The sequence below is a fragment of the Poeciliopsis prolifica genome, unplaced genomic scaffold, assembly GCF_027474105.1.
Source record: "Poeciliopsis prolifica strain line A6 unplaced genomic scaffold, Auburn_PproV2 SCAFFOLD048, whole genome shotgun sequence".
In the NCBI taxonomy this organism is placed as follows: Eukaryota; Metazoa; Chordata; class Actinopteri; order Cyprinodontiformes; family Poeciliidae; genus Poeciliopsis; species Poeciliopsis prolifica.
In genome coordinates, this window is record NW_026562423.1 from 509110 (window position 1) to 536107 (window position 26998).

Below are 26998 nucleotides of genomic sequence, written 5' to 3' on the forward strand. Positions count from 1 at the left end.
TTGTTCATGGAAGCGACAGTTGGGTGGAAATGACGCCGACCTTGGAGTGGGAGGTGGCCGGGGGGGTCGGATAAGCAGGCTTTGTTTTGGATGAGGTACAGCCGGGTAAAGAGAAGTGGAGTCTGTGAGCTGCAGTGAAGTAGAGGTTAGTGTACCAAAAATATGCTTAACTAAAATCTGTGGATTAAAAACTTTCTATCATTTTTTCATTTATTTTTTTTTTGGGTAACAACTGATGATGCTTCATTAGCCAGTGATTTATGCTTTATTTTCTTCAGTTTGTTTTCGTCCTAGTTTTGCTGCCATGCGTTAAGATCAACCAGAGATGGATCCATTTACCTCCTGGCTTTTTAATGCATGGGAATGTCTAAAATCCGTGTAAAATAGTTTTCACACCTTGCTAGCTGGAAGGACTCCTTTTTTTGTATTATTTATTTTGCAGAGGGACAGATGGACACTATGTCTTTGTACGCAGCTTCCACTCTGCAGTCTGCACCCCAGTAAGGGTCAGAGCAAACATTCCTCCGTCTCCAGTTTCAGTGTTTTCCCTTTAAGGGATAAAGCTATAACATTTTTAACAGTACTTCATTTATACATATAACCTAATCTTAAAAAGGATTTGTTTTTTTTTCTAACCAAGTTTTTAGATATTATATACAATCCTACGTTTATGTCTTTGCTGTGTGGTTTTTCTTTACGGTCCTGATGGTGTAAGATTGTTTTAGTTCTCCAAATCTCTGAACATGAAACTGTTAAGCTTTTGGTTTCTGCTCCTGGGGATCAAGGCTGTTTATCCAACATGGGAATGTGGCTTCAGGGCATTTCAATGGAGACTCGAACCAGGGCCAGTGGCATAAAGGTAGGAATTATGTAGCATTTTCGTATTTAAAAGCTCAGACTTCTTAAGGTTTTCATTACTTTTCATGACTCTTCGCTACAGAGGAGGGTCTGGGCCTCTTTTGTAAAAATCTCACGTTTTTTCCTCAGAATTTTTCTCAAAGTTCTGACTTGATCTCTGCAGATTAAAATCAAACTTTTGAGGAAAAAGTCTTTCCTTTTTGTATCAGTGGCTCTAATCCTCTTCTGTACCTCTCAAATTAGAGACTTGCAAAAGTGTTTGTACACAGACCAAAAACAATCCATCAGTGTCATTGATGGGGATCTTATGTCAGGCCCACATGAACAAATGCAGAATCATAAAATGGAAGGAACATGCTTTTCAAAACCAGAGGAGATGACAGTCTCCTCCACAGACTTACAGAAGCGCTGCACCATTTTGTGGCCCCAACTATAAATGAGCCAAGCTTCTTTAAGAAGCACTGGACAGATGTCTGAGGTGTACAGAGTGAAAAGGACTGATTTCAGTTTTGATGTGCTGACAGTTTTCACGCCTTTGTGCGCTTAAAAGTGAGCTGGCGCCGCATATTGAAGTAAACCTCTTTTAAATCCTCTTTCATTGCAGATGCCGAACCCTTTCTGGGCTCTGTTGCTCAGCTTGTTGCTCCGTTGCATCCCTCCAAGTCACACAGCAAAATGTCCGCAGCAGTGCATTTGTGACCAGATCCAGCTCAGAGTGGCCTGTGTGAACAAAAACCTGACTCAAGTTCCTTCCACTGTTGATGAGGTTTCTCCTCACACACACACACACACACACACACACCCACACACACACACACACACACACACACACACACACACACACACACACACACACACACACCCACACCCCCACACACACACACACCCACACACACACACACCGATTCATCAGGATTTCTACACATACAGTTTGTCTCTGAACTCTCAGGCTACAGCTGCTGTGTGTTTTGTTGTAGATAACCGTGAAGCTGGATCTCCGAGGCAATGACATCCAAGAACTTCCCTCAGGAGCTTTCAGACACACTCCCTATCTGACTCACCTTTCGCTGCCGAGGTGTAACATCCGCAGAGTTAAGGAGGGGGCTTTCCGTGGCCTTGGCCGCCTGGTCTTTCTTAACCTGGCCAACAACAACATAGAGATCCTCTACCAGGTGATCAGAAAGTCACAGATACAGCTATGACCTTTGCCGTCCCAATTTCTTCATTCTTCATGCCATAAATTCACCACCATTCTTCAATCAATGCCATTGATTAGACAAGTCCAATTTAGATCCACTTAAAAAAAAACAATTCACTTCAAATGAATCCAGTTGATCAATAGTCAGATCAGATTCAAAATAATGCTTATGTTTTCAGGGCAAAGTGGGTAAAACTGTGGTTTATGTCTTTTGAGTCCAGGAGTCTTTTGATGGTCTTTCCTCACTGAAGCAGCTGTTCATTGACCATAACCGTGTGGAGGAGATCCAGCCTGGAGCATTCTCTCAACTGGGCTTCCTCAACCTCCTCTCCATCACCCACAACCAGCTGGTCTTCATGCCCAACCTGGCCTTCCAGGTATACAATCACCAAAATTTCCCAAAAGGGAAAACTGCGCACACACCAATCAGAAAATGGCACCAGCGCCTCTTGTAGTCATCATCGTTGATAACAGGCCAATGCTCATCCTTCAAGGGCTTGCAGAACATCAAGTGGCTTCGTCTCAGTCACAATTCTCTGAATTACCTGGACACTGAGGCATTTGCTGGCTTGTTCACGCTCAACCGGCTCAGCCTCGACCACAACGAGCTGCAGTTTTTTCCAACTGAAACCATGACAAGGTAAGGATGCTCGGAGAGATGACCTCTGGTTTCAGTGGGGAGTGAGCTTAAACCAGACACCAGATCTACCGCAGTAACATACATGTCCTGATGCTTCCCTCTTCTTTCTCCACATCTTTTCCTTACTGTGTCCAGACTGCCAGAGGTGACTCGTCTGGACCTTGGCTATAACCCCATGACGTATCTGGGAGAGAACGCAGTGTCCATGGCAAAGCTGACACACCTCTTCCTGGACCACATGTCCCTGCAGGACCTGGTCAACACGGCTGTATCAAAATCTCCCAACCTTGTACACCTGGACATCAGCTATAACCAGCTGCGTGTCCTTCAGCCCTTTTCTGAAGGCTCACCGAAGCTGGCACGTCTCAGCCTGGGTGGGAACCCCATCAACTGCAACTGCTACTTGCGTCCACTCAGGTGCAGCAAAACTCACTGACTGGTTTTTATCGACAACAGGAATGTTTGTTTTTTGATTTCTTTTTTTTTTTCACCACCTTGCAGAGAGTGGGCAATCTATCGCAAAGTGAAGCTGCTGGGGTCTTGTGGAGGACCGGCCCATCTTTCAGGGGAGAGCCTGGAGGCTGTGTACCCTAAAGAGCTGCGCTGCCAGAGCCAGGAAGCCATGCTGAAGGCCGAGTTTGAGGAAGCAACCAGGATAACTCCACCACCCACCCAAGAGCCAGAAAACAAGATCAAATGTCCTGCCAACTGTGTCTGTGAGGTGACTGGGTTACTTCAGGGGATTGGATTCAGGGGATTGGATAGATTAATGAAGGGTTTCAAGTTTTGCTTTGTTTTTGTCTTTTTCACATTTGCCTTGCCCTCTCTTGTGATTCAGTATACTAGAGAGCAAGTACAGGTTATGGAGAAAAAGAATGCACATTTTTATATTTCTAAGGTTTTATGAAAACTAGATCATCTGGACCATTGAACCAAGATCAGCAGGAATACCTTAAAGCCATTATTCTTTGTCTTACTTGGTTGTGAACTTCTTTGAGGCGTCGATTATAAAGGCCTTGATAAACACTTTCAGCTGTTTATGTTTCTGTCACTTCAGTTGCACTTCAGCTACATTGATGTGGTTTAGGTGTAGAACTCAGGGTGTCTCTCGAACTATTGTTGTGGAGTCACAATTGACTCCACAACAGTTTGATTTACGTACAGAGTTCATGGCCAACTCCATGCTTGTTTGTTCCCCAGATCAGGAGGACTTCAAAATGAGTCAAAAGCATCGTCCCTCCACCACATTGTTGGACAGGTTTGAGACATTTACGCTTAGTTTTGCGTAAAAACTGGTAACCTACCCTTCCTGTCATGATACCAACAGAAAATCGGCTTATGGATAGATTAAACTGGTAGTTGTGTGTGTCTGTGTGGGTCCTTGAGTTTTTACCAATAATGCTTCTATAATTCTTTGCCAGCAGGCAGAGACGCACCACTCTTCATGCGAGAACCGTGGCCACACCAAAGTGCCTCGAGGTTTCTCTCCCGAGACACGTCTTCTTGACATGCGAGGCAATAACTTCCACTACATTCCCAGCAACAGTTTCCCCGGTGTAGCCCAAGTGGTATCGCTGCACTTGCAGCGCTGCAAGATTGTGGATGTGGAGGACGGGGCTTTCAGCGGTATGAAGGGACTGATATACCTGTACCTGTCCGAGAACAACCTCACGTCCCTCAGTCCTGAAGCCTTTAAAGGTGCTTTTTGTGAGGAAAAAAATCTATAAGGTTTATTCTCTCAATAATTGCAAGCTTGGTTAATCTTCTGAATCCACAGGTCTACCACAGCTGACTTACCTGCACCTGGAGAAGAACCGCTTTGCTGATTTCCCCAAAGGAGCCTTTAAATTGGTGCCTAGTCTGCTAGCACTTCACTTGGAGAACAATAGCATCACCAGGTTGGAGGCTGGTATTCTGACTGGAGCTTTGGGTCTCAGAGCTCTTTACCTCACTGGAAACAAGATCGGGAACATTTCACCCAGGGCTTTGGATCAGGCCAGTGGTCTAGAAAACCTCCACCTGGGGGGAAACAAGCTGAAGGAGGTGCCCACCGAGGCACTGAGCAAGGCAAGGAACGTCAAGGACCTCAGGTTGTCCGGTAATTTGATCCGTTGGGTGGGCCCGAACGCTTTTAAACCGCTGCAGGGATCTCTGAAGGAACTGTATCTGGATAAGATGGGGCTGGAGAAGGTGAGCTTCTCCCCTAAAGAGCTTAACCAAGTGCATAGCAATTCTTTCTGATGATGTTTTCCTAACCGTAGATGTCTGAGAACTCCCTAGTTGGTGTGGGTCCAGGGCTAAGGAGTCTGTTTCTGGAAGGCAATAAGTTGGAATTGGTGCCCGACTTCCACCAACTCGCGTCCCTGGAAGTCATCAACCTGGCCAACAACCCTCTGATGTGCGACTGCCCCCTACTGTCGCTACGCCTGTAAGCAGCTTCTTTGACTTAAAGATATCCCATTGGCAGACATTTTGGCTTTACTTATGGACAACTTGGACATTTTCTGGTCATCTCTTTCATATAGGTGGATTGAGAAGGTTAATCTCAAGGTGAGAGCCACTTGCGCTAATCCCCCTGAGGTGAAGGGTCGAAAGGTCAAAGACGTCTACGTGTTCAAGGCATGTCCGGGAGGAGAAAGTCTTCCGCACAAGACCACTGGCACGGAAAAGCAGAACAAGAGGTTACCCAGGACCCCCGTCAGTGTTACTTCCCACTTTGATAAAAAAAGGTCCAGCGCTCATGCAAACCGAAGGTGGCACTAAATTATTTTGTTGTCGGACATTTTAACTGATGCCGTCAAAAATATTCCGTTGTATTCTATTTAAATTACATCGACGTGGGTTATTCTGTTGCATTTAATTAATATTGAACAAGTTGAACAGATAATCCAGATCCCATCATACATTAAAAGAAAAAAAAAAACAACCATGGTGGACATCCGATGAGGATTAAGTTGATCATAAAATCGCAAGGTATTCTCCACCACTGCCTTCCATACACGTCTGTGTCTTCGTTCTCTACTCCACATGCAGGGACACCTTTAGGACGTTTGCAACAAGCACATTTAATTGAAAATATCTTTGAAACTTAGGTGTTGATGCTGCATTTTTGCCTGTCTGTATATTATAAAATATTGTTCTACTTGCTGTGTGGTTGATCGTTGTTTTTTTCCTCTAACTGTAGCACTTTGCCAAAAACATATTTCCCTTCGGAGACAATAAAGTATATTCTCTTCAATTGTACAGTCCCGTATTTTCTGTTTTAAATATAAGCAATATTGTCAGTCTAGATGGTTTTGGGGGAAATTTGATGCCAAAATCAAACCGCATGCATTTTTAATCTAGTTTCTCACAAGTTGAAAATTCCCAACTCATGTCAGACAGTTCTATGTTTCAAAATAAAATTCCGTATTAATATCCTGACAAGGGTTTGCAACTTTTAACTAATTGTCATTAAGCTCTAATTTGTTAAATACCGGGACTTGTTTCTGTCTGGATAAGTAAATGATTCCTTCTTGGCTTTGCAGCTTTTGCTCCAGACCCATAAACACAAACATCTATAACTTTCACAAAGGACGAGAGCGAATCAGCTGGTTTATTTACAGACTTTAGACAAAAGTGATCTGCAGAAGACAACGGAAACCAGAAGAAAATAAAAAACTTTGTCATTACAGCCAAAGTTATCCATCATGCTTTTAACATGGTCTGTAAAGTGAGGTAGTTCCTAAACTCTACATGCTATGATTGACATTTACATATTTGTCAAAACTATATTTTGTTCTAAACTTGCGAGGGTTTCATTGTCCGTTAAAATCTCTCCCTCTCATACATCTATGTCTTCTGTTTCTCCAGCCCGGTCCTGCTCAGTGTTGCTCTCCCACGTCTCATCCTGGCTGCTGTCGTTTTCTCGACTCCCGGCCTCCAAGCCTTCTTGATCTTTGCTTTTGTTTTCACTCTGAACAGTAATTCCTCTGAAGTTTTCCTTTGGAGATCCGACCTCCTCTCGCCTGGGTTGCGTCGACTCCGTCTGCTGCTCCGTCTTCTCCTGCTTTATGGGTCTCAGAGACGCCTCCTGAGTCTTGTGAGGACTCTCAATAGGAGTCTCCATCTCCTCCGCTTTCACCTGGACCGGGACGACTGCAGAGACAAACCTCATTCAGCCGGTTGTTTGAAACGTAGAAGTGACGGATCTGAGTCGCTCACTCACTCTCTTGTTCCTCTGCCTCCGTTTTGATGGCTGGGATCTCCGGCTGGCTACTCTGGGAACTTTCTGGCAGCTCGCTAGAGGCGCCGCTCGTTTGTTCCTGGATCGTCCGCTTCCTCCCGTACCTCCTTCCTGAAGCAGGGAATAGAATAAAATAAAGGAACATAAATCGGACGAATCTGTCATTTGCGAGGCAATTTAAATATTTTTGGGTCTGGGTCTCCATTTACAGCCAACAATGAATTCAATTCAAAAACACTTCATTGATCCCAAACAGAAATCCTATATTTTTGGAACTCACACGATCACAATAACATACTTAGACCTTTTTGAATTCTGCACAAAAAAATGTTAATAAAGTATAGAAAAAAAAACTATAACTAATTCTAATAAAAACTAAATATTTAACTAACAAATACTAGAAAACACACTATTAGATTTATAGCTGAGGTTATCTAATGAATCTAATGAAAAAGTTCAAGTTTTGTAGATCTTTAGAACAAATCTACAAAATATAAAATTGCATCTTCCTGTGACTTCCTGGCAGCAGCCAGTCACTGCATGTTGGCATTTTGGATCATTTCGCTCGGCTTGTTTCGCTACATTTAGTGCAAGACCTTCGATCTCCCCAAATCCAAACCACTGTCAGAAACTGTACAGAGCAGATTAACAAAGATAAATAAATAGAAACATAAATACACCATGCGGTGGTCACCTAACGAGCCGTCAGAGCCGTTTCATGATGAACCCGATGTTTTCCCTCAGGGCGATGAGTCGCTTGAAGCATGTACATGTGTGCTGTTCAGAGTCTGATATGTCTAATCGTTCACTTGTCATCATGTAATCAAAATATTTCCATTTTGCAGGCCTTATTTCTATAATCTCAGCTCGAAAAGAAACAATCACATTGCTTGTAAAACTTGGTAGTGTTTCATTTCGTGTGTAAACTCTTGGTGACGTGCAAAGGAAGCGGCTTTGCACGTGGGGAAACGTTTCACATACTCTTTCTGCCGTGTACGATGGGTTTGGGCTTCTTGTACTGCGCCAAATGGTTTTCAGTCAAATGTGCTGGAAAACAAAAAAGAAACCTTTGTCATTCCATTATCCAACACACTGCTGAGATGGGGTTAAGAATGAAAGCTAAAGAAAAAAAAAAAAGCTCTCCAGATGTTTTCACCCAGTCCTGGAGGCGGCTGCAGCTGGAAGCCCACCAGCTCGCACCATCCGACCGGGTAGATGTCCGGGGACTGGTGGTCCACCCACTGGTCGAACTCGTCCTCCCAGCCGTCGAAGTGGATCAGCAGAAGGCGGCCCACGCAGCGCTTCACCGTGGCGACGCACACCAGCCGCGGCTCCATCAGGTCCGCGGCCTCCAGCTTCATGTTGGGGGAGAAACCGTGACCCGGGTTGTCCTGAGAAACAAACAAACAAAACTTGTGATGGTTTATAGTATTTACACTGAGAAAAACATTTCCTCAAACATATTGGAATTTTAAGTGACGAATTGTCAAATGGAAAGAAAAATTAAGAGTTGTATACATTTTTATTCTGCCCCCAATTACTCTGACGCACCAAAATAAAGTCTGGCACGACAAATTAGATTCAGAAGTGGCCTAACAAGAAAACAAAGCTACCAGGACCTGCAGCCTACATGGGAAAAAAAAATTTCAACAACCTAATAATCCTGCTCATTATTGACAACAACTATTCAACTGTTATTCAATCTAAGCTGCACCTCTGCTGAAACACAGTGGTGGCAGCATAAGGCTGTGGGGATGTTTTCCTTCAGTGGAGACCAGGAAACCAGGCAGAGGATTTTTATTCACCTCCTCTTAGCATTTTACTGCAGTATCAGCTCTGAATTGTTATGAGGTATGTCTCTAGTAAGTGAATGTTTTAGCCGTTCTGATTCAATAAGCCTCATTACAATTGCTGGCTGATTAACAGGCTTTCACTAAACTGTGATCATCTGAATCGGGTGTGTTAAAAAGGCAGTATTATGTATTTTCTAGGCCTATTTTATAGCACAATCATGTAACTATGTTATTAGTTGTTATAATGCCAAACATAACCCAGAAGAAATCTGACTTTTGTACTTTAGCATTTTGAAATTGGGTATCAGTCTCTTTAAGAAGCTCCGCCTTCAGGAAGTCATCACAACATGGCTCCTCTATTGACCCTTTGACAACGTTTTTAACCAACATTGCTCTGAGAAGCAGCTCCTATCATGAGCTCAGCAGATGAACAGTTCCACCAGGTGTTTGCTAATTGCAGCTGGCTAGTCTGAAGGAGCTAACAGGGGAGGGCCGCTCTGTGAGGCAGAAACTTGGAAACTGTAGCTCAGAAAAGGCGGGGCTAGGTCCAACCAGGACTTTTGCGCAGATGAATGGCTGCCATGGAGATGAAAGGATTTCTCAAATGTGCATGAAAGAATCAAGGCAAAACTCCAGGTATGTTTTTGATGAGGGAAAAACATAACATGATATAACGTTTAAAAAAAAAAGTCTATTTTCCATAATACGGCCCATTTAAAATGGTGAAACATGTATAACCTGAAGTTTCCAAGGTAGTTTGTAATCCTTGGTGGTTTAGTTATATGACTGTTCCAACTGTCATATAACAAGAACCAAATTCAGACTTCCTGCCTCCCAAAGCAGAACTCACAGTGTTAAACAGTCGCGCTGGTGCAGCCGTTGCTTTAGTCTCCTGCAGATATTTGTCCCAGGTGAAAGTCTGAGGATCAGAACCTGCCAGGACACAGAACGGATCACCTTTCTTGTTAAAACACAAGCCGACGAATCACAATCCGCAGGAGAACGACTCGTTTGGAGCGCAGACGAGGCAGCAGACGATCACCTCGGGGCACGGTGAGGGTGATGTCGTTCCTTTTACAGAAGTTGATGGGCAGTATGGCGTGGGAGGAGGCATGGTAGCAGAACCAGTCGGCGCCGTTGTTCTGCTCCGTCCCGTCGATGCCCACCATGAGGTAACCGTCCAGCAGCACCTGTAGATGACCAGGCACAAGGCAGAGGTATCGATTCTGATGAAGGCAGAGTCGGCCATTCAGATGCGAGCGCCTCCCCCAAACAGAAGAACTAATAAGGCTTTGTTACCTTGTGAACAGTGGCCACACAGATGTTTCCCAGATTTAGAGGATCAATCGCTTCCAGCTTCATTCCCTCCTCAAAGAATCCCTCCCCCATGTAGACGAACCTGGGCTGCAGGTCACACCGAAACATTTTTAATTCATACAGACAGGAATCCAAGATTCTTTTACATCTGACAATTTGAAACTAGAACAGCTGAAATCATCCAAGTAAGAATTCAGACCACGCTAGTTTATGAGGGGGGGAAAAAACCCACTATAAAAACCAACCAAAGGCAGGAAAACAACGCCAACTAGTGGTGAGTTAAAGCAGCACAAACATTTCAAAGTGGGGAATCTCCAAGTTTCCCCGGCCCAGGAGGTTGATTCAAATACTTTATTCATAATTAGGGCAAAATTGTTGCACATAAATTCTAACCGTGTCGGTCCTTTAATAAGAAGGTTTTCCGAGTTCTCTTTAATCTCAAAAGGATCATATTTATCTAATACATTTTACCCAAAAGCAGACTTTGTTGCACCCAAATCTGCTTTTGATTCATCATACTTAATAAAATTCAGATGCAACATTCTTTATTTATGCTAAATTAAGTTAACACACACTGGTAAAATTCTTTTCAAGTTAAACATCTGCTGTGCTTTAGACATCTGATAACCTTATTTGTTTTAATAAAGTATTTACCTGATCCATGATGAGTTTAAGATGGAAATGTTATTCACAAGATATGTTTTTTGTCATGCTAGGTCATAGCCTTTGTCTTATTTATATTTTCCAAAGTTGGGAAGCTGCTTCTTCACAGAATGTGAAACAGGAGTCGCATAAGAGATACAGCTTACCTTTTTACAGAGGCTTTGGAAGATATTGTCACCGTTTCCCTTTGGGTTGCTTGAAGCATCCATATTGCTTCCTATAAACAAGAAGACTGAGTAACTGACAGTAAAAAGAAAAAAAACCTCACTATTGTAAGCTATTATCCACAAGTCAACAGTTTTTTGTTTCATGTTCCCATGACTGATTTGTTTCTGACTTTACACCCAATACACAACAAAGTGGAAATAAATGGTGATCAGAGCAGAAACCAGCAGAGCAGTGGTTAAGCTCTCCATTATGACAAGAATTCATTAATATGCAGCAATACAAAAATAATAATAATCCAAATTTAGCTCCCCTGAACATGTAAAAAGAACAAACTATAATACAACATGTCCTCTAAAGCTCAACACTCCGTATAAAAAGTGTTTAAAAATCCAATGTTTTTCCCACTTTTGAACTCACCATATGCTTTAATGGTGTGACCCACGGACTTGGACCAGCCCAGCGGGTGGACAAGAGGACTCCACATGTGGCACCAGAAGTCGAAGACCACATTGTCGGGGACGTCGCTCTGGTCCGCGTACACCAGCCGGAGACGGCCGCCGACGACGGCGTCGACGACCGCCAGGCGGGTGCGGCTCACGTGTTTGGGGTCCACCACCTCCATGCGTGTGCCGGCCCTGAACGGGGGCTTCATGCTCTCCGCCAGCTGACGAAGCCAAAACAAACAGTTCGGCTTCAGTTTCGTCGTCCAGGAAGAGGAAACGCGTCAAAAGCAAAGAAACGTCTACCTTCATGTAGAAGTCGACGGGCAGAGTGGTGGAGCCCACCAGCTTCTTCATCAGGTACAATTTCCAGTCGGAGATGTTCTTCGCATCTGCAAAAAGGACGAGTTTTTTTTTTTTTTTTTTATGGTTATGTAAGATTCAATTCTAAAGAAAGCAGGAGCTCACCCCGTGGCGGCACCAGCAGCTTGCTGGTCATGGAGCACCATCCGATCGGGTTCAGCTCCCCCGACACGATGCTGCACCAGAAGTCGTGGCTGCTGTCGTGTTCGTAGCCTTCGTATCGAAGCAGAGCTTTGTATCCTGCAGACGGGCGAGCGGAGGACGGAGTTGAAAGCACAACGTCACGTAGCAGCTCAGGATGGGGCGAGAAGGTTTTCATATTCCATCTCGCTTCAACCACAAATTTCTATGGCTTTCCTAAGAGCAATATCACAATAACAAACTTTGCTAGGCGATGCATCGAGACCATTTTTCAATTAGCAGCCTGTACTGACATTGACACATAATAAAGCAGACTAATAACCTTTTAATTTTGAAAACAACACTTTGCACTAGATCTTTTAAATATTCAAACAACCAAAAACTAAAAAAAAAGGTAAATAAAAACCAAATAACCAAAAACAAATACATTGCACGGGGCAGTATGTTTTTCCAGGTACCCTGTGCCATTTCATAACACAATCAAATCACTATGTTTACTTCAGTTGTTAAAAAAATACAAGATATATCAAATATGAAAGGAAATTGTCTTTTTAATTTAACACCTCAAAATTGGGCATCTGTCTCTTTAAGAAAGTTCTGCTCTTTCTGAACCTACTCAATACTATGACTCCTCTATTAACCCTCTCACGACATTTTTACCAGCGTTTCACTGAGAAGCAGCTCCTATAATGAGCTCCACTGATGAGCAGGTATTTGCTAATTGCTGCTTGCTAGTCTGAAGGAGCTGAGTTGAGGAGGAGCAGCACTTTTCAGTTTGTTATAAACAATGTTTTGAATCACGTATACTTTTCTTACTACTCCACAATTGTGCACTATTTGGTGTTGGTCTTTCATATAAAGTTTCACTGAAATATATCCATGTTTGTGGTTGTAATGTGTCAAAATATGGAAAAGTTCAAAGGGTGTGAATACTTTTTGCAAACAAGTGCAAAAAAGTATAGAGATGATAAACATATGAAGTTGAATCATCATCTACACCAAATTTTATAATTGACAAAAGCACATTTGTTAGCAGGTATTAAAAAGCACAATGTGACGGCAAATTAACTGAAAATGAGCAGAAAAGCTTTACAAAACCTGCGACCTGAAGAACAGTAGCAATCCAGTAGACTTTATTGGACAAGACAGCGTTGGTGTTGAGGACCTCCACCTTCATCCCGACGACCACATCGTCCCAGTCAGAGCTGAGTGGAGCCTGCAGAGGGGAAGATCATGAGCCGCCTTCTTCATGCACAACACAAGCTCACAACTACCCATAATCCATTTCTGGTCATTTTCCCTTCTCTGCAGCAACACGAAGTCTGAGCGGTATTTTCAATGGGAAGACGTTCTCTACATTTAACCAGGCAGTTCTTAAAAGCAACAAAGGACATCATGTGTGTAACTTGCAGGACGTGGTACGGTGAACTCACATGAGCGAAGCTGGAGACGGGAGCAGCCAGCGCTGCTTCAGTCGTCAGGTAGGAGCCCCAGTCGAACACTGAATGTGCTGCAGAGCAAGCAGAGCAGAAAGCCACGTGTGTGCTTGAATAATTCTCATACTTGAGAGAAACATCAAGTATGAGAGATGCTGCTAACTGTGTGTGTGTACGAGTGTGCGCGCATGTATCATTACCTTCTACTCCTGCAGTAGCAGAGGTTTTGTTCATTCTGTTCAAAACTGTAGCTTTTTTTGAGGGTGGTCGCCCCTAAAGAGAAGAAAGTGCTTTATATATAAAGTTCGATCCGTTTCTCTGCTCTCACTACTGAAACTACAGAAGAAGAAATCAATTGTTTAGTGGTATTACATATTACATGTATGTCAGGGTGGGGGGCCCCATACGATCAGGATACAACACTTTGTTGTAATTCTTACATCTATCTCCAATAAAGGTATCAGTAAAACTTTGTTTTTCCTCTTTAATGTTTTGTTATGCTTAGATTGAAAATTAGAATCAGTCAAACTCAAACTCAGCAGGTCAGACCTGAAAGAGAAGCAGAAATCAGCACTGGCTCATAAACAAAACAAAACAAAACAGACGGCTGCATTTCTGCCAACATGAAGTTAATGTCCATCAAAACTAAATGTGAACTTAAATAAGTGTAGCTGAAAACTCAGTTCTCATTGATCTCCTTTTAGAAGATGAAATCTAATTTCCAAACAAATGTATTTTTGCATACTTCTCCAAACTCTCAGAATGACGTAGAAGTGTAATACTTTTCCAAACTATTTGGGACTGGATCGATATTTGAATGATTTTTCCGACATCAAATATAAACGTTTGAATTCTCCTCAGACATCTGCGTCCCCATCAAACGGTGACCCGACGCTGGGGTCAGTGTGAGGTTTTCCAGCTTCCCGTCCACCGTGCTGACCGCGGGAACTCACCGCCTTGCGCGTGCATCGAACGCCAAACAGGTCGTCCACCCATTGGGTCGGGACCGCGGTGATTTTGAGCATGGGGCCTCGGCGTCTCACACAGGAGTCCGTTTCTAGGTAATCGTCCGGCCGGAAGTGTTTCTGGCACACGAAAATCTTGCTGACGACGTGGACCGGGGTGTTCGGGTCCATGCCCAGCGTGAACAGCCATTGTCTCAACCGCTCCGGGTGGCCGACAGGAAACCGGTGGTACACAAAGTCAGACCGCCTGCTCAAGCAGGAGTCCACGCAACAGGTTCTGGGCATTTCTGCGGGGAACCGGGCGGCTGCGAGCTGAGCCCAACCAGCACGCGCTGCTCACATCAGCAACAGGAGCAATTTAAAGTCCAGCGCGCTCGTCTTCTTCTTTATTTATTGATTGAAGCCGTAAAGTAGTTGAGTGCTGCCACCTACTGGTCACTGTAACAACAAGACTCAAGAATTTACTCTGAAATTACTCTGGGAACCCTAAGATTGTCTCCCATAGAGAGGACTGTAGCGACAAAATCATCGGTTGTAGTTTTGCTGCCAGAAATTACGCTGTACGTTATGAGAAGATGGAAGATTAGGGCCATTGAGGATGCAAATAATCATGATAACATATGAACGAAGTAGTACATTTCTGCCAGAGAAATAGACATTTCTAGATTTTTTTCTTTTCATTTGAAAAAAAAAGATTATATGAAATATTGTAATTAAATTTTTACTTAAAATATGATCCATTTCATCTGTTTACATGCAACTTCAAGTGCCCGAATCGAATGTTTCAAGTTTACCACATTAATTTATTAAATGAGAGAAAACAGCCACTCCATGTTACTATTCAATTCTACACACATATTTCAATACAAAAATCATAAATGGAAAATGCAATTTTTCTTTTTTGCTAACTACACTTTACATAAAACAGTACTGACTGTACAAATGTTTCAAAAGAAGGAGTGCAGAAAATTTCTTTTTTCAATCTGCATTCCAATTATCAGTGCAGCATTGCATTTTCATATTCACACGTGCAGGTTTCATTTGCATTAGGGTTCACAACCACACGAGAACACGTGTTCACTAAGCTGCAGCACACATACACAATCTTGTCAAGACATGTCACCTGTTCACCCTCACATGTAAGCAGCAACTTAATTATACTTCTGTGTAACATTTTGTATTTGTTCCTCATACAACTGATCACTCTTTCCACATGAATTCTGAGGTGAGCTAAAGCTTGTGTGTCTTCAACATTTTTAGCATCCAGTTCACATCTCCCTTTAGTGAATGACAGCATTTTAACCTCAGCACACATCCTTCCTACACTGTCTTTAATATCAAAGCCTCTGTTCGCTAACACAACGTCCCCAGGTAATAAATTGGAGAGAAGGCCACAGTTTTCTGTAATGTGCTTGTCCGATGCATGTCCACCCCACAGAAATAAAAGAAATCGACCCATCAGGTGTTATACCAATAAGGCATTTCATAGCGCGTCTGCCTTTGTACCGGGAGAAGGATTGTGCTCGTGCTTTTAAATTTGAGGGTCTTTCTGTGCCCAATTCAAAACAGTCAACAATAATTGCTACATGTTTTCCAAATGTTTCCAAAAACTGAGGAGGCATTGTGGCTTGTAAGCAATGCCTGTCAGGCCAGCTTACCATGGGCTTTAGGCATGCATACAACACATCAAGAGTGTCAGCAAAGGCAGTAGACAGAGTTTTATGTGACACAAAAAGATGGCAAAGATGCTGAACAGGAAGATCAAGTCTTAGACGCATTAATGTGAGTAAAACCATTTGAAACTGAAAGTTTTTTTGATACTGGCAGATAGTGATGGGACTGATGACACTGAAAGCTCGGCGCATGCCCCGAGCAAACAAGGCGAAGCCCCGTGTCGGTGCGCGTATCTCTAAGGAAAACCACGTGACCGATACAGTTCCCATGCCGTTTGGTTGTGAACGCGACAAATTGTATTTATAAACAGAAAACGTATCGACACGTCACGGCTGTGGTCAAAGTTCAGGTTCATTTCTCCTTGGATTGTTAATAAGCCGGTGAATTTGTGAAGAAGGCTCAGTCTGGTGCATCTCCGTCACCGTAAGGAAAATGGATGTGGAGAAGGGAAAACGTCGGTCCAGGGCATTGAGCAACCTGGAGAAAATGTTGATGTTTCTTTTCATAACATTGTCGTGTGTTTGCATCGCCCTTATTACCCTCTACTTTACAGACAAGCCTGATCCCTCTGCTCAATCAAAAGGTGAGTATTTTATCATTTGAAAATAAGCGAATTTAGACGCAAGACAGTAGAGAAGGAACAAGAAGTTGTGGTGAAGCATTCAGAACTGAAAAAGCCAACATGAGGATTTGACTTTGGGAAAATTAGACAAATTCTGCTGATCGCAAGAAAAGGAAAATTATCACAATCAGAGAGCTCAATGTTACATTAGCAGCTGCAGTAAAACGGTTAATATACTTTACTGCTCGGGAGGCAAAAAGGGGCCTTGAAGCCAAGTAAAACATCCATTTCTATGCAGAAGTTTAAAGCTAATTTGTAGGTCATCTCCTGCAACAAAGCAATAAAAAATGAAAGCTTAAAACAAAAGCAGAATGCATTAATCTACACTTGAATCAAATGCAGAAAAAGGAACAAAGAGAAAACATGATATGAACACATTTGTCCAAATAAGTTCTGAAAGACTGATTAATTTCTGAATAAAAACATAACTCATTAACATGTAATGTGATGTAGAGGTTTAAATGCTAGCAAATTTTTCTGCAAGGAATTTGGAGTTCTTATACTTAACTGTAATGAAGGGAAAAGTTGGAGAAGACAAAACCAAAGTAAAGAATTGAAAGAATCAACCCACTTGAACACGTCTGCTTTTCATAGCAGAACAGGACGAGAAAGTGCAAAACCTTTGGGTCAGAACAATAGTGGTTCTGTTTGCCCATTTTCTCAATTCAGATTTATTCATTTATTTATTTTTTGTGAGATCAAAGTTTTCATTTATTTTTAGAAAATACAGTTAGGGCCAGAAATATTTGGACAGTAACACAATTTTTGTGAGTTGGGCTCTGCATGCCACCGCATTGGATTTGAAATGAAACCGCTACAACATAATTCAAGTGCAGATTGTAACGTTTAATTTAAAGGGTTGAACAAAAATATGTGATAGAAAATGTAGGAATTGTACACATTTGTTTACAAACACTCCACATTTTAGGAGCTCAAAAGTAATTGGACATATAAACATAACCCAAACAAAAAAGTTTTTTCTCAATATTTTGTTGCGAATCCTTTGGAGGCAATCACTGCCTTAAGTCTGGAACCCATGGACATCACCAAACGCTGGGTTTCCTCCTTCTTAATGCTTTGCCAGGCCTTTACAGCCGCAGCCTTCAGGTCTTGCTTGTTAGTGGGTCTTTCCGTCTGACGTCTGGATTTGAGCAAGTGAAATGCATGTTCAATTGGGTTAAGATCTGGTGATTGACTTGGCCATTACAGAATATTCCACCTTTTTGCTCTCATGAACTCCTGGGTAGCTTTGGCTGTATGCTTGGGGTCATTATCCATCTGTACTGTGAAGCGCCGTCCGATCAACTTTGCAGCATTTGGCTGAATCTGGGCTGACAGTATATCCCGGTACACTTCAGAATTCATCCGGCTACTCTTGTCTGCTGTTATGTCATCAATAAACACAAGTGACCCAGTGCCATTGAAAGCCATGCATGTCCATGCCATCACGTTGCCTCCACCATGTTTTACAGAGGATGTGGGTGCCTTGGATCATGTGCTGTTCCCTTTCTTCTCCAAACTTTTTTCTTCCCATCATTCTGGTACAGGTTGATCTTTGTCTCATCTGTCCATAGAATACTTTTCCAGAACTGGGCTGGCTTCTTGAGGTGTTTTTGGGCAAATGTAACTCTGGCCTGTCTATTTTTGGAATTGATGAATGGTTTGCATCTACATGTGAACCCTTTGTATTTGCTTTCATGGAGTCTTCTCTTTACTGTTGACTTAGAGACAGATACATCTACTTCCCTGAGAGTGTTCTGGACCTCAGTTGATGTTGTGAACGGGTTCTTCTTCACCAAAGAAAGTATGCGACGATCATCCACCACCGTTGTCTTCCGTGGACGCCCAGGCCTTTTTGAGTTCCCAAGCTCACCAGTCAATTCCTTTTTCCTCAGAATGTACCAGACTGTTGATTTTGCTACTCCAAGCATGTCTGCTATCTCTCTGATGGATTTTTTCCTTTTTTTCAGCCTCAGGATGTTCTGCTTCACCTCAATTGAGAGCTCCTTTGACCGCATGTTGTCTGGTCACAGCAACAGCTTCCAAATGCAAAACCACACACCTGGAAACAACCCCAGACCTTTTAACTACTTACTTGATTACAGGTTAACGAGGGAAAGGCCTTCTGAGTTACTTGCAGCCTTTAGAGTCCATTGTCCAATTACTTTTGGTCCCTTGAAAAAGAGGAGGCTCTGCATTACAGAGCTATGATTCCTAAACCCTTTCTCCGATTTGGATGTGGAAACTCTCATATTGCAGCTGGGAGTGTGCACTTTCAGCCCATACTATATATAAATTGTATTTCTGAACATATTTTTGTCAACAGCTAAAATAACAAAACCTGTGTCACTGTCCAAATATTTCTGGCCCTAACTGTATATGAAGGGGGTCATTCACACTTCCAAATATATACGACTTGTATGTGAACCGCAAACGAACTAAAAATGTACCGCATGCGCAGCAGATGGCGCAATAAACAACGTCACATATCATAGAGCTAGCTCAGTGTTTTGCCAACTGTCACAAAAATGAAGTAGTGCTCAGTGTTCGTAAACACTGAGCACTGAGTAAACGTGGATGGAAATGTCTGACCGGAGCCATCACATCAGCACCTTAATCCTGGTTATCGTCCACCATGGTTGTTTTTCTTGCGCATATCAGGGCGCAGAATAGTGACATTTTGTCGTGTATCAATGACGTTAAGTTCGGATGAACGCAACCAGGCCATACACACCGGATCTCATTTAAAAAGATCAGACTCGTATCGGATTCAGGGCCACATATCCAAGTAGCCTGGGTTGCATTAAAAAAATCTGTGTTGTTCAGACTATCATGAAAAGATCAGATAAAGGCCGTATTAAGGCAAATAAAATTTTTTTAAAAGTATTTGTGCCACTTCTGGCTGCAGTGTGAAAAGAGCCAAAGTGTCATTTGCTGACGAACACGATGAGACGAAAGGGATCTGTTGCATAGACATTCTTAATCTACTTCTTTTTCTTCTTTAGTTTTTTTATTGGCGGATGGCAAGCAATTTAACTTAATATACTTCAAAATAAGAGCATGAATATAAAGAGATAACCAATACTCCCACAATACTCCAATATAAATGTTGATATTTCCTCAACTGAAAGTTTAAGAAACAGCCAGGTAATTGAATGCTTTAGCATTTATTTGGACAATTTTATTCAGGGGAAGGTAAGTGTGCTAAATGAAAAATTAGCGCATTAGCATATTATCTTTTTGGATTTAGAGTAATGTTCAAATAAAACAGACTAATTAAGTAGTGGTCAGTCTTACAGCAACAAGCCACCTCACAATTTAGTCATTATTAGCACAGACGTCATCCAGACTCCATGACGGAAGTAGATCACAGCTTATTATCACCTCCGGAATCTCCCTTTTTCTTATGCTGACCTTAATACAATGGAGCACATTTTATCCATTTGTCACATAATTTTTACTCAGCTGCAAAGTTATTAGTGCAGAAAATCTGCATCCTATTTTTAACATGGCTTTTACTATTTCAACAACTAAAATCAATCAAAATAAATGTTTGTAGTTCAGAGTAAAAATAATCCTCTTAATGTGATCTAATTGCACCTTCCATTTTTCAAGATAGAAATACGTCAGAAGGAAGAAACTGCAGCATTCATCTCAGCTGATTTGTAAACAATTAAAAATAATACAAGTCAGTTTTTTGGGTTTTTTTTGTTTCCTTGGCAATTGGCCCATTGGCCAAGGCAATCGCCAATTCCATTGGCGATGTTAACGCAGCTGATGTTTCTAAATAAAAATGTGTGAATGAACCTTGTTCAGTCTGTCTCTAGACTTTATTGAAGTTGCCTGCAATTACTTTTTAAATCCAGCAGATGTCACCATTGAGTGATACAGCAACACAGTTTCAACACAGTGTCGAAACAGTTGGGAAATGTGCCATACACCCAATGGGGCCTCATCTGTCCATCACTACTGGCAGAAAAGGCCTAACAGTGTTAAACAATGATAACAAAATGACAAAGCAAGGAAGACCTGTATGATATTTTACTTTTTTGGTGTCATCCTTGAAAACATCTGTGTCCAGCAGTTTTTTATTCAGCTGTGACCTGAGCTCCCTGTTCTCCTGTAACAGGCGGATTATTTCTTCTCTTCTCTATTCACACAAGTGACATTCTATTTGTTGCCTTTTTGCTGCTGTTTCATGTTCATCTTCAGAGTTTGCTGCCTTGCTGAGCTCCTCTCCTGGGGTTTCCTCCTCACCCTCTTGAACTCGCTCCACTTCTACAGCCTCCTCCACTGTGTTTTCAGTATTTACCTTTTCTGGTGTTTTTGTAACTTGCTTCCTCACTTGTCGATCCATCATGGTCTTGCTGTATCGCCTCTTTAACTGACGCGCATGTCGGTTTGATGTTGTGGCCTTCACCTCGCACTGACCCAGATTCAGCGTTGGAACCCAGTCTGGATCTTGCTCATCCATTTCATAGGACGGTTTGCCTTGAAGAGGAGATATCAGAACACACATCAGTATTAATACTGTAAATTATAACACTAGAAAACTTAAACAGTTTACTTCGCAATAATTGAATAACCTCGATGTCCACTGACAAAACTCGGACAATGCTACATAAAAAATATATGCCCGACCTAAACAAGGTTGACCCAATCAAATGAAATCAACATAACTGAACATGAGTAACACGGACAAAATCATGATTACACAACACCAACAAAGCTAATTTAGACACTCACCTGAATGGAAATGTCTGGAGCAAACTTTTAGGTATTTTGAGATGTTGGAGAAGGTGATATTAGGACGTCTCACCGCTGATACCCAGGCCATTCGTCTCCTTTTTGTTAGCTCCGATAGCTTAGCTCCCTGGTGTTGTTTCCAGGCAGGAAAACTGTGAAACGAAAGTCCGTTTTCCAATTTTTTGCCCTTTCGATCGTGTGATCGAACATTGCACCTAATAACGCAGCAAGTTTGTACCATCGCTAAATTATAGTAAACTTAAGTAACTTAAAATATTCAAAAATTCAAAATATCTGTGAGACAATAGGTTTTGTTATTTTCTCGGTTATTGTTATGGCCAAACAAGATGTCTTTTCAATTCCTTCCGCCGAGAGCAGTGACGTTACGCTCGTGACGTCACTCCTCTAGGCGGAAGGATCTGCGCGCTATCTTTTATGGCCATAAACATAACCGAGAAAAGAACATAACCGAATAAACTTGCTCCGTTATTGGGTGTAATGTCCGACCACACGACCGAAATGGTAAAAAGATGGAAAACGGACTTTTATTTCACCGTTTTCCTGCCTGTAAACAACACGAGGGGGCTAAGCTAACGGAGCTAAGCTATCGGAGCTAACGAAAAGCAGACGAATGTCCTGGTATCAGCGGTCAGACGTCCTGATATCACGTTCTCCAACATCCCAAGTTATCAACTAGTTTGCTACAGACATGGTGAGTGTCTAAATTCGCTTTGTTGGTGTTGTGTCATAATGTTTTGCTGTGATTTTTTCCAGGTTACTCACTTATTGACATTTTGCAGTAAGTTACGTTGAGTTTATTTAAGTTTCAACGTTTACTTAACCCGACCTTGTTTTGGTCGGGTCTTGTATTTTTTATGTGGCATAGTCTAAGCTTTGTCTGTGGACATCGATGTTATTCCATTATTGTGAAGTAAACTATTTTACTAGCGTTATCAAATGTACAGTATTAATACTGATGTGTGTTCTGATATCTCCTCTTCAAGGCAAACCGACGTATGAAATGGATGAGCAAGATCCAGACTGGGTTCCAGCGCTTAATCTGGGTGACTGCGAGGTAAACGCCAAAACATGGGACCGACATGCGATCAATTAAAGAGGCAATACAGCAAGACCATGATGGATCATCAAGTGGGGGAGCAAGTCACAGGAACAGGGGCCATAGCAGAGGAGCAAGAGGCTGAGGAGGAAACCCCAGCAGAGAAGCTCAGCGTGGCTGCTCACTCTGAAGAGGAACATTTGAACCATTTATGTTGAAATATGTGAACAGTTGGAGGTGTCTGTTTTCTCTCATTTCGTAATTTAATGTGATAAACATTCATGAAACGTTTGATTCAAGCATTTCAAGTTGCATGTAAACAGGTGATGAAATGAATCACATTTTAAGTAAAACTTTGATATCTAAAATGTTTCAGGTAATAAACATGTGTAATGAAAGATTATATTTTCATTTACAAACATTTTGTGTGATTAAAGTAAACAATTACATAATCTGACATTTTGCAGTAAACAATTAATTTAACAAACAAACCAGATGAAAGAGCCCATCTTTAAATATTGAATGTGTAATTCTGTTACTGGCTATCTGTGACAGACTGGTAAATTTAATCTGTTTCTCATAAATGTATTACTCTTTGACATAAGAGAGCATTCAATTTCGTTTCCTGTAAAATTACTCAAGAAATACCCATTTTTTTATTTATTCTAACAAACGACTCAGATCAAAACCTCTGAGCTGATTAATGTGTAGATGGGACACTAGAGTTGACTGTATCAGAAACATGTCCAACAAAACAACTTTTTTAATTTGACAAAAAGATTTGAATGGATCAATACCAAGGAGTCAAGCTGAATCTCAAACTCTGGTGGAAGACACTCAGATTGAGTGTAACAATTAATGTGTACCAAAGTGTGCGTTAAGGACTTGTTTGGCAAATTCGCTAAAACAGAATTGAAAAGAAGACCCTACCTAAAATATGGCATATGCCAACAGGATGTGTTGCATTCTAACCTGCAGACGTGCCAGTATGGACGACTTCTTGGAGTTGGATGAATAAGAGCGGGAACAGGACAAGCTGCAAAAACGCTTTGACTTTGAAAAGAAGGTGCTGAAACTGCCGGTCGTTCCACACATCTCACAAATCACTGCGAAGTGGAGAATGCAATCAGAGATTAATTTTTTTTTGTTTTTATTTTGCAAAGCATTTACAATTATTATTTTCAAATATCTGTTCCTCACGTGGTCCATCACTCCTTGCTTTTTCCCTCCTGATCACCCGTACTTTTGGCAAACATTCTTCTTTGCGAATGCTCTTGTCGTCATCCTCCTTTCCTTTGTGCTCTCCCTGTAAAGAAACGGATGCTGAGGTTCATGTTGGACCACTGGAGAAAACCCCCACAAGTCGATCGGCTTACTTACATTACTCTTGCGCTCTGTTGTTTCTGCTGCGGAGGCGCGGCGCTGGATGGATGGCAGGCACCGTCTGCAGCCCACTCCCCCGCAGGAGGAGCAGTGTGGCCGGACGAACACCGTGGGAGCCGCTCCCGGCCTCAGCTTCAGCGTCCCGGAAGGCACCTTGTCCTCAAAGTACTCTTTGCCAAAGTGCTCGTTGCAGAGGTGAGAGAAGCTTGTGGCCGCCCACTTCACGCGGGTCCTCTGAACCTGCTTCTCCCACTTGCGGAACTCATCCGGATCCTTTGGGAACCGAAACAAAGTCACCCCGTCTTCGACAGTTTTGCCACATCCGTAGGCCACGCAGTGGTAGGGCATCGTCAAGATAACGCTGAGATTCACGCACGGGCCTGGGTTTAGTGGCGGGGTTTTGGGCTTTTCCACATGTGAGCTGTTTCCAATGAAAATCCATGCAACAAAAATCAATTCTCAAACGCAAGGGTCATGTTTTCTGTTATATCACAACGAAAACGATATTTTACAGACAGCCGGGTTTTCTAAACACGGTAAGCTAAGCTTTCATAAATAAATACTAAAACAATGAAGAGTCTCAGCTGTCTCAGCTTTCTACAGGCTCTTCACTCACATCAAACCAAAATGTGACAAACTATAAATCAAAGCCAGCTGCTAACCGTATGAATACTTCCCCATCTGTCCGTCAATAATGCAACACGTCATTCGATATTACCTTCAATTGCTACTTCCTGTGTCTAGTAATGTCCAAACATGGTTTAGAGATGTGTAACATGTAGCATGTTCACACATGAGCTGTTCGACATCTTTGGAAGCAAAATATATGTAGAGTAGTGACAGCTTCTTCTTCTTTTTCTTCTTCTTGTGACAGTTATTGGCGGTCGGTAAACAACCTAATGGCGCATTACTGCCACCAACTGGTAAGGAGCGTATAGCAGAATTCTGACATTGACACAAAATAAAATTAAAAATAAACTCAAATGAAAATAAGAATTAATTAAATAATTCTAAATATGTTAGTACACCGAAGAAACTGCAATGTAAGTAAATAGCACCCCCCCCCTTCTACACTTCTGATAATTTAACTAAACTTAACGAAACAGTTATTAGTGGTCGAGCAAAACGGCAGATGTCTCAATACTGCCACCTGTTGTTACCGAAAGCATTTTAGTGAATAAATGTGAAGTGGCAGAAAAGGATGCAACTCAAACTCTGAACAGTGTTACGTGAATCTGCATTTTAATTTGAAATTTTACCAGTTCTTTAATGGGTAGTTTTATTAATATATTCTGTCATATATATTAGTATGGCAGAATATTGATATATTCTGCAGATATTTATCTCTCACTAGAAGTCTGAGTCAGCCATGCTCTCCACTGCCACTAATATCAATGAGGGATGATTGTGGTGGCCAACTGTACCAATTAGAGTATATCCTCTAATCGGTAAGTTGCCGGTTTGAATCTGTTGATGTGTCTTTCACCAATTACCATCAGTTGGCAACAACCAGTCTAAATCATCTTTTCAGTCAAGACATATGGTTGTAATTACAATCATGTGAATATTGATCATTGACTAATAAATCAAGGTGTCTTGTGAACCAACAGTGAGGCGGTCTAGAAGAAAATATAGAGTAGACGGTACTTTTTGAGGACCCTTTGCTCCATCAGTGTTTGGAGCACAATGAGGCATATCTTCCATAAATCCATTGCTCATCATTCGTTGGGGTAGCAGCATCAGAGCCAGGGACTTAAAAAGGCTCAACAAGCTGACAAAGATGAATGGTTCTGTTCTGGGAACAATCGTTGACCTTTTTCAGAGATTGCTTCATCATCGCTGAGACACTGACTGCGTTAGGAGATCCTTCCACAGCCATCACCATCTCCAAGAACTCTTAGAGGAAACTTGGCTAATGCAAGTTACAAAATCACATAATTCCCATTTGGGGTTAAGAAAATATTTTAAATTTGAAGTTTGAAACAATGGGCCTGTCTGACATTGTGAACCAATAAGGATGTTCAATGCCAAAACATTCTGGTTCTTATTTAGCAGCTCTCTTGTCCATATCACATCAAGTTACAGAGCCATCACCTATGTGGTTGCTGATATTCCCATAGGAATATGTATGTACAAAATTCTAAAAAACATTCCCATGCATGAAAAAATACCTGTTTAGTGGATGACGTGTACTGGCTGATTCTCTAACACCGCTTATTTTGAGTGGATGGCATTGATCAATTTTGATTACAAGGGCAAAAATATAAAAAGTGTGGCAATTTGATTTAGTATATTTTTAATCAGTGCTCTTAAATATGCTTTTTTTTTTACATTATCTTGCAAGCACAGCAAAAGTTTAAAGTTATTATCATCACAGCAGATAACACACTCACATTCTGTTTTGGTGAATTGTGAGACAGTATTCTCATAACATCTTGTTATGGATCATTATACTGTAAACATATCCCCGCTGTAAAATACAGATGAGTGGGGCAATAAAGGCTGTGAGATCAAGAGTGAGAGAATAGTAAGTGCTGCTTGAATTTAAATTTTGAAATTTCAACTTTGAGAGTTGTTTTTTTTTAAATACATTGACAATTCTTGACATGACTTATGGGTTGGTTCAACTTTATTTTAGAAGTTATGGCACCTATAAAATAATTTAAAAAATACTATTGAGGATCAAGCATGAAAGATGCATCTTTAAAATAAATTATACATGAAATGCATTACAAAAATATTCATACTCGTAGAATTTCTTCACATTTTGTCATGTTATAATTTCAAACTTTTACTGGGATTTTATGTGACAGACCAAAGTAACTGTTAATTATAACTTAGTTAGAATCAATGAGAAGATACAGTATATGGAGTCAAATTCCATAATAACATTAATGTCTCAAAGAACTTACAATTTTTGCTGTATGTTTGCTTTTGTACGACAGATGAATAGTTTAAATCCAAGCATATACATTTTTAGAATGGCCCAGTCAAAGTTTATTCTTCGTGTGCATGCCAAACAACTTTCAACAGTAATTGCGGTAAAAGGTGGTTGTAGAATGAATTAACCAGAGGTAAATACAAATGCAAATTTGTATCGAAAAGCCTGAAATCATATGAGCAGATGATGGTTTTCAGAGGAGGTTTTTATTGTGGAAAAACAAAAGTGTCACTTTTCTTTCAAGTAAAGCCATGGGCTACTTTGTATTGATGTATTTGATCAAATTCCACCTAAAAATATTCAAATTGGTTGGAACAAAAGTTCAGTGGGTGTTAATAACTTGTAAGGACTATAGATTTGTAGAGTTG

At 41.5% G+C, this 26998-nt stretch overlaps 2 protein-coding genes and 1 long non-coding RNA gene across 8 annotated transcripts; 2 read left to right on the top strand and 1 right to left on the bottom strand.

The window, feature by feature from the left end:
- The first annotated feature begins 75 nt into the window (after nucleotides 1-75).
- On the top strand, nucleotides 76-5934 carry chadlb (chondroadherin-like b). Of its 3 annotated transcripts, none has more exons than XM_055057576.1 (12): nucleotides 76-145; nucleotides 786-859; nucleotides 1463-1624; nucleotides 1836-2030; nucleotides 2278-2433; nucleotides 2551-2696; nucleotides 2832-3113; nucleotides 3198-3417; nucleotides 4118-4394; nucleotides 4474-4886; nucleotides 4958-5124; nucleotides 5222-5934. In XM_055057576.1, the coding sequence occupies exons 2-12, from the start codon at nucleotides 800-802 to the stop codon at nucleotides 5457-5459; spliced, it is 2316 nt and encodes a 771-aa protein (XP_054913551.1). In that variant the 5' UTR covers nucleotides 76-145; nucleotides 786-799; the 3' UTR covers nucleotides 5460-5934. The 3 variants fall into 3 exon arrangements, with proteins under 3 accessions (XP_054913551.1, XP_054913552.1, XP_054913553.1); XM_055057577.1 differs by having other exon boundaries at nucleotides 4121-4394; XM_055057578.1 differs by lacking the exon at nucleotides 786-859 and having other exon boundaries at nucleotides 103-145.
- Nucleotides 5935-6256: 322 nt separating this feature from the next.
- Nucleotides 6257-24563, bottom strand: l3mbtl2 (L3MBTL histone methyl-lysine binding protein 2). 4 transcript variants are annotated; one of them, XM_055057558.1, is made up of 18 exons: nucleotides 24408-24563; nucleotides 23687-24110; nucleotides 23507-23612; nucleotides 23279-23412; nucleotides 13443-13515; nucleotides 13240-13316; nucleotides 12905-13022; nucleotides 11771-11905; nucleotides 11609-11694; nucleotides 11280-11526; nucleotides 10841-10911; nucleotides 10014-10118; nucleotides 9757-9904; nucleotides 9565-9647; nucleotides 8078-8312; nucleotides 7903-7968; nucleotides 6904-7032; nucleotides 6257-6833 (listed from the first exon to the last, which is right to left on the bottom strand). In XM_055057558.1, the coding sequence occupies exons 2-18, from the start codon at nucleotides 24035-24037 to the stop codon at nucleotides 6520-6522; spliced, it is 2478 nt and encodes an 825-aa protein (XP_054913533.1). In that variant the 5' UTR covers nucleotides 24038-24110; nucleotides 24408-24563; the 3' UTR covers nucleotides 6257-6519. The 4 variants fall into 4 exon arrangements, 3 of the variants coding, with proteins under 3 accessions (XP_054913533.1, XP_054913534.1, XP_054913535.1); XR_008607940.1 differs by lacking the exon at nucleotides 6257-6833 and having other exon boundaries at nucleotides 6919-7032; nucleotides 7616-7968; XM_055057559.1 differs by lacking the exons at nucleotides 23279-23412; nucleotides 23507-23612; nucleotides 23687-24110; nucleotides 24408-24563 and adding exons at nucleotides 20816-20994; nucleotides 21250-21580.
- LOC129377543 (uncharacterized) lies at nucleotides 21645-22704 on the top strand. The gene is made up of 2 exons (XR_008607941.1): nucleotides 21645-21961; nucleotides 22254-22704. It is a non-coding gene; the product is annotated as an uncharacterized LOC129377543 (long non-coding RNA).
- Nucleotides 24564-26998: the final 2435 nt, after the last annotated feature.

Bases quoted from the DNA above. Each gene is read 5' to 3' on its own strand.
- l3mbtl2 (XM_055057558.1), bottom strand. From the start codon at position 24,037: ATGCCCTACCACTGCGTGGCCTACGGATGTGGCAAAACTGTCGAAGAC. The intron at 7,969-8,077 runs GTGAAAACATCT...TTTGTTTTCCAG, and splicing joins GCAGCCGCCTCCAGGACTGG to CACATTTGACTGAAAACCAT. The intron at 6,834-6,903 runs GTGAGTGAGCGA...TTGTCTCTGCAG, and splicing joins GGAGGCAGAGGAACAAGAGA to TCGTCCCGGTCCAGGTGAAA.
- chadlb (XM_055057576.1), top strand. From the start codon at position 800: ATGGGAATGTGGCTTCAGGGCATTTCAATGGAGACTCGAACCAGGGCC. The intron at 2,697-2,831 runs GTAAGGATGCTC...TACTGTGTCCAG, and splicing joins CCAACTGAAACCATGACAAG to ACTGCCAGAGGTGACTCGTC. The intron at 5,125-5,221 runs GTAAGCAGCTTC...TCTTTCATATAG, and splicing joins CCCCTACTGTCGCTACGCCT to GTGGATTGAGAAGGTTAATC.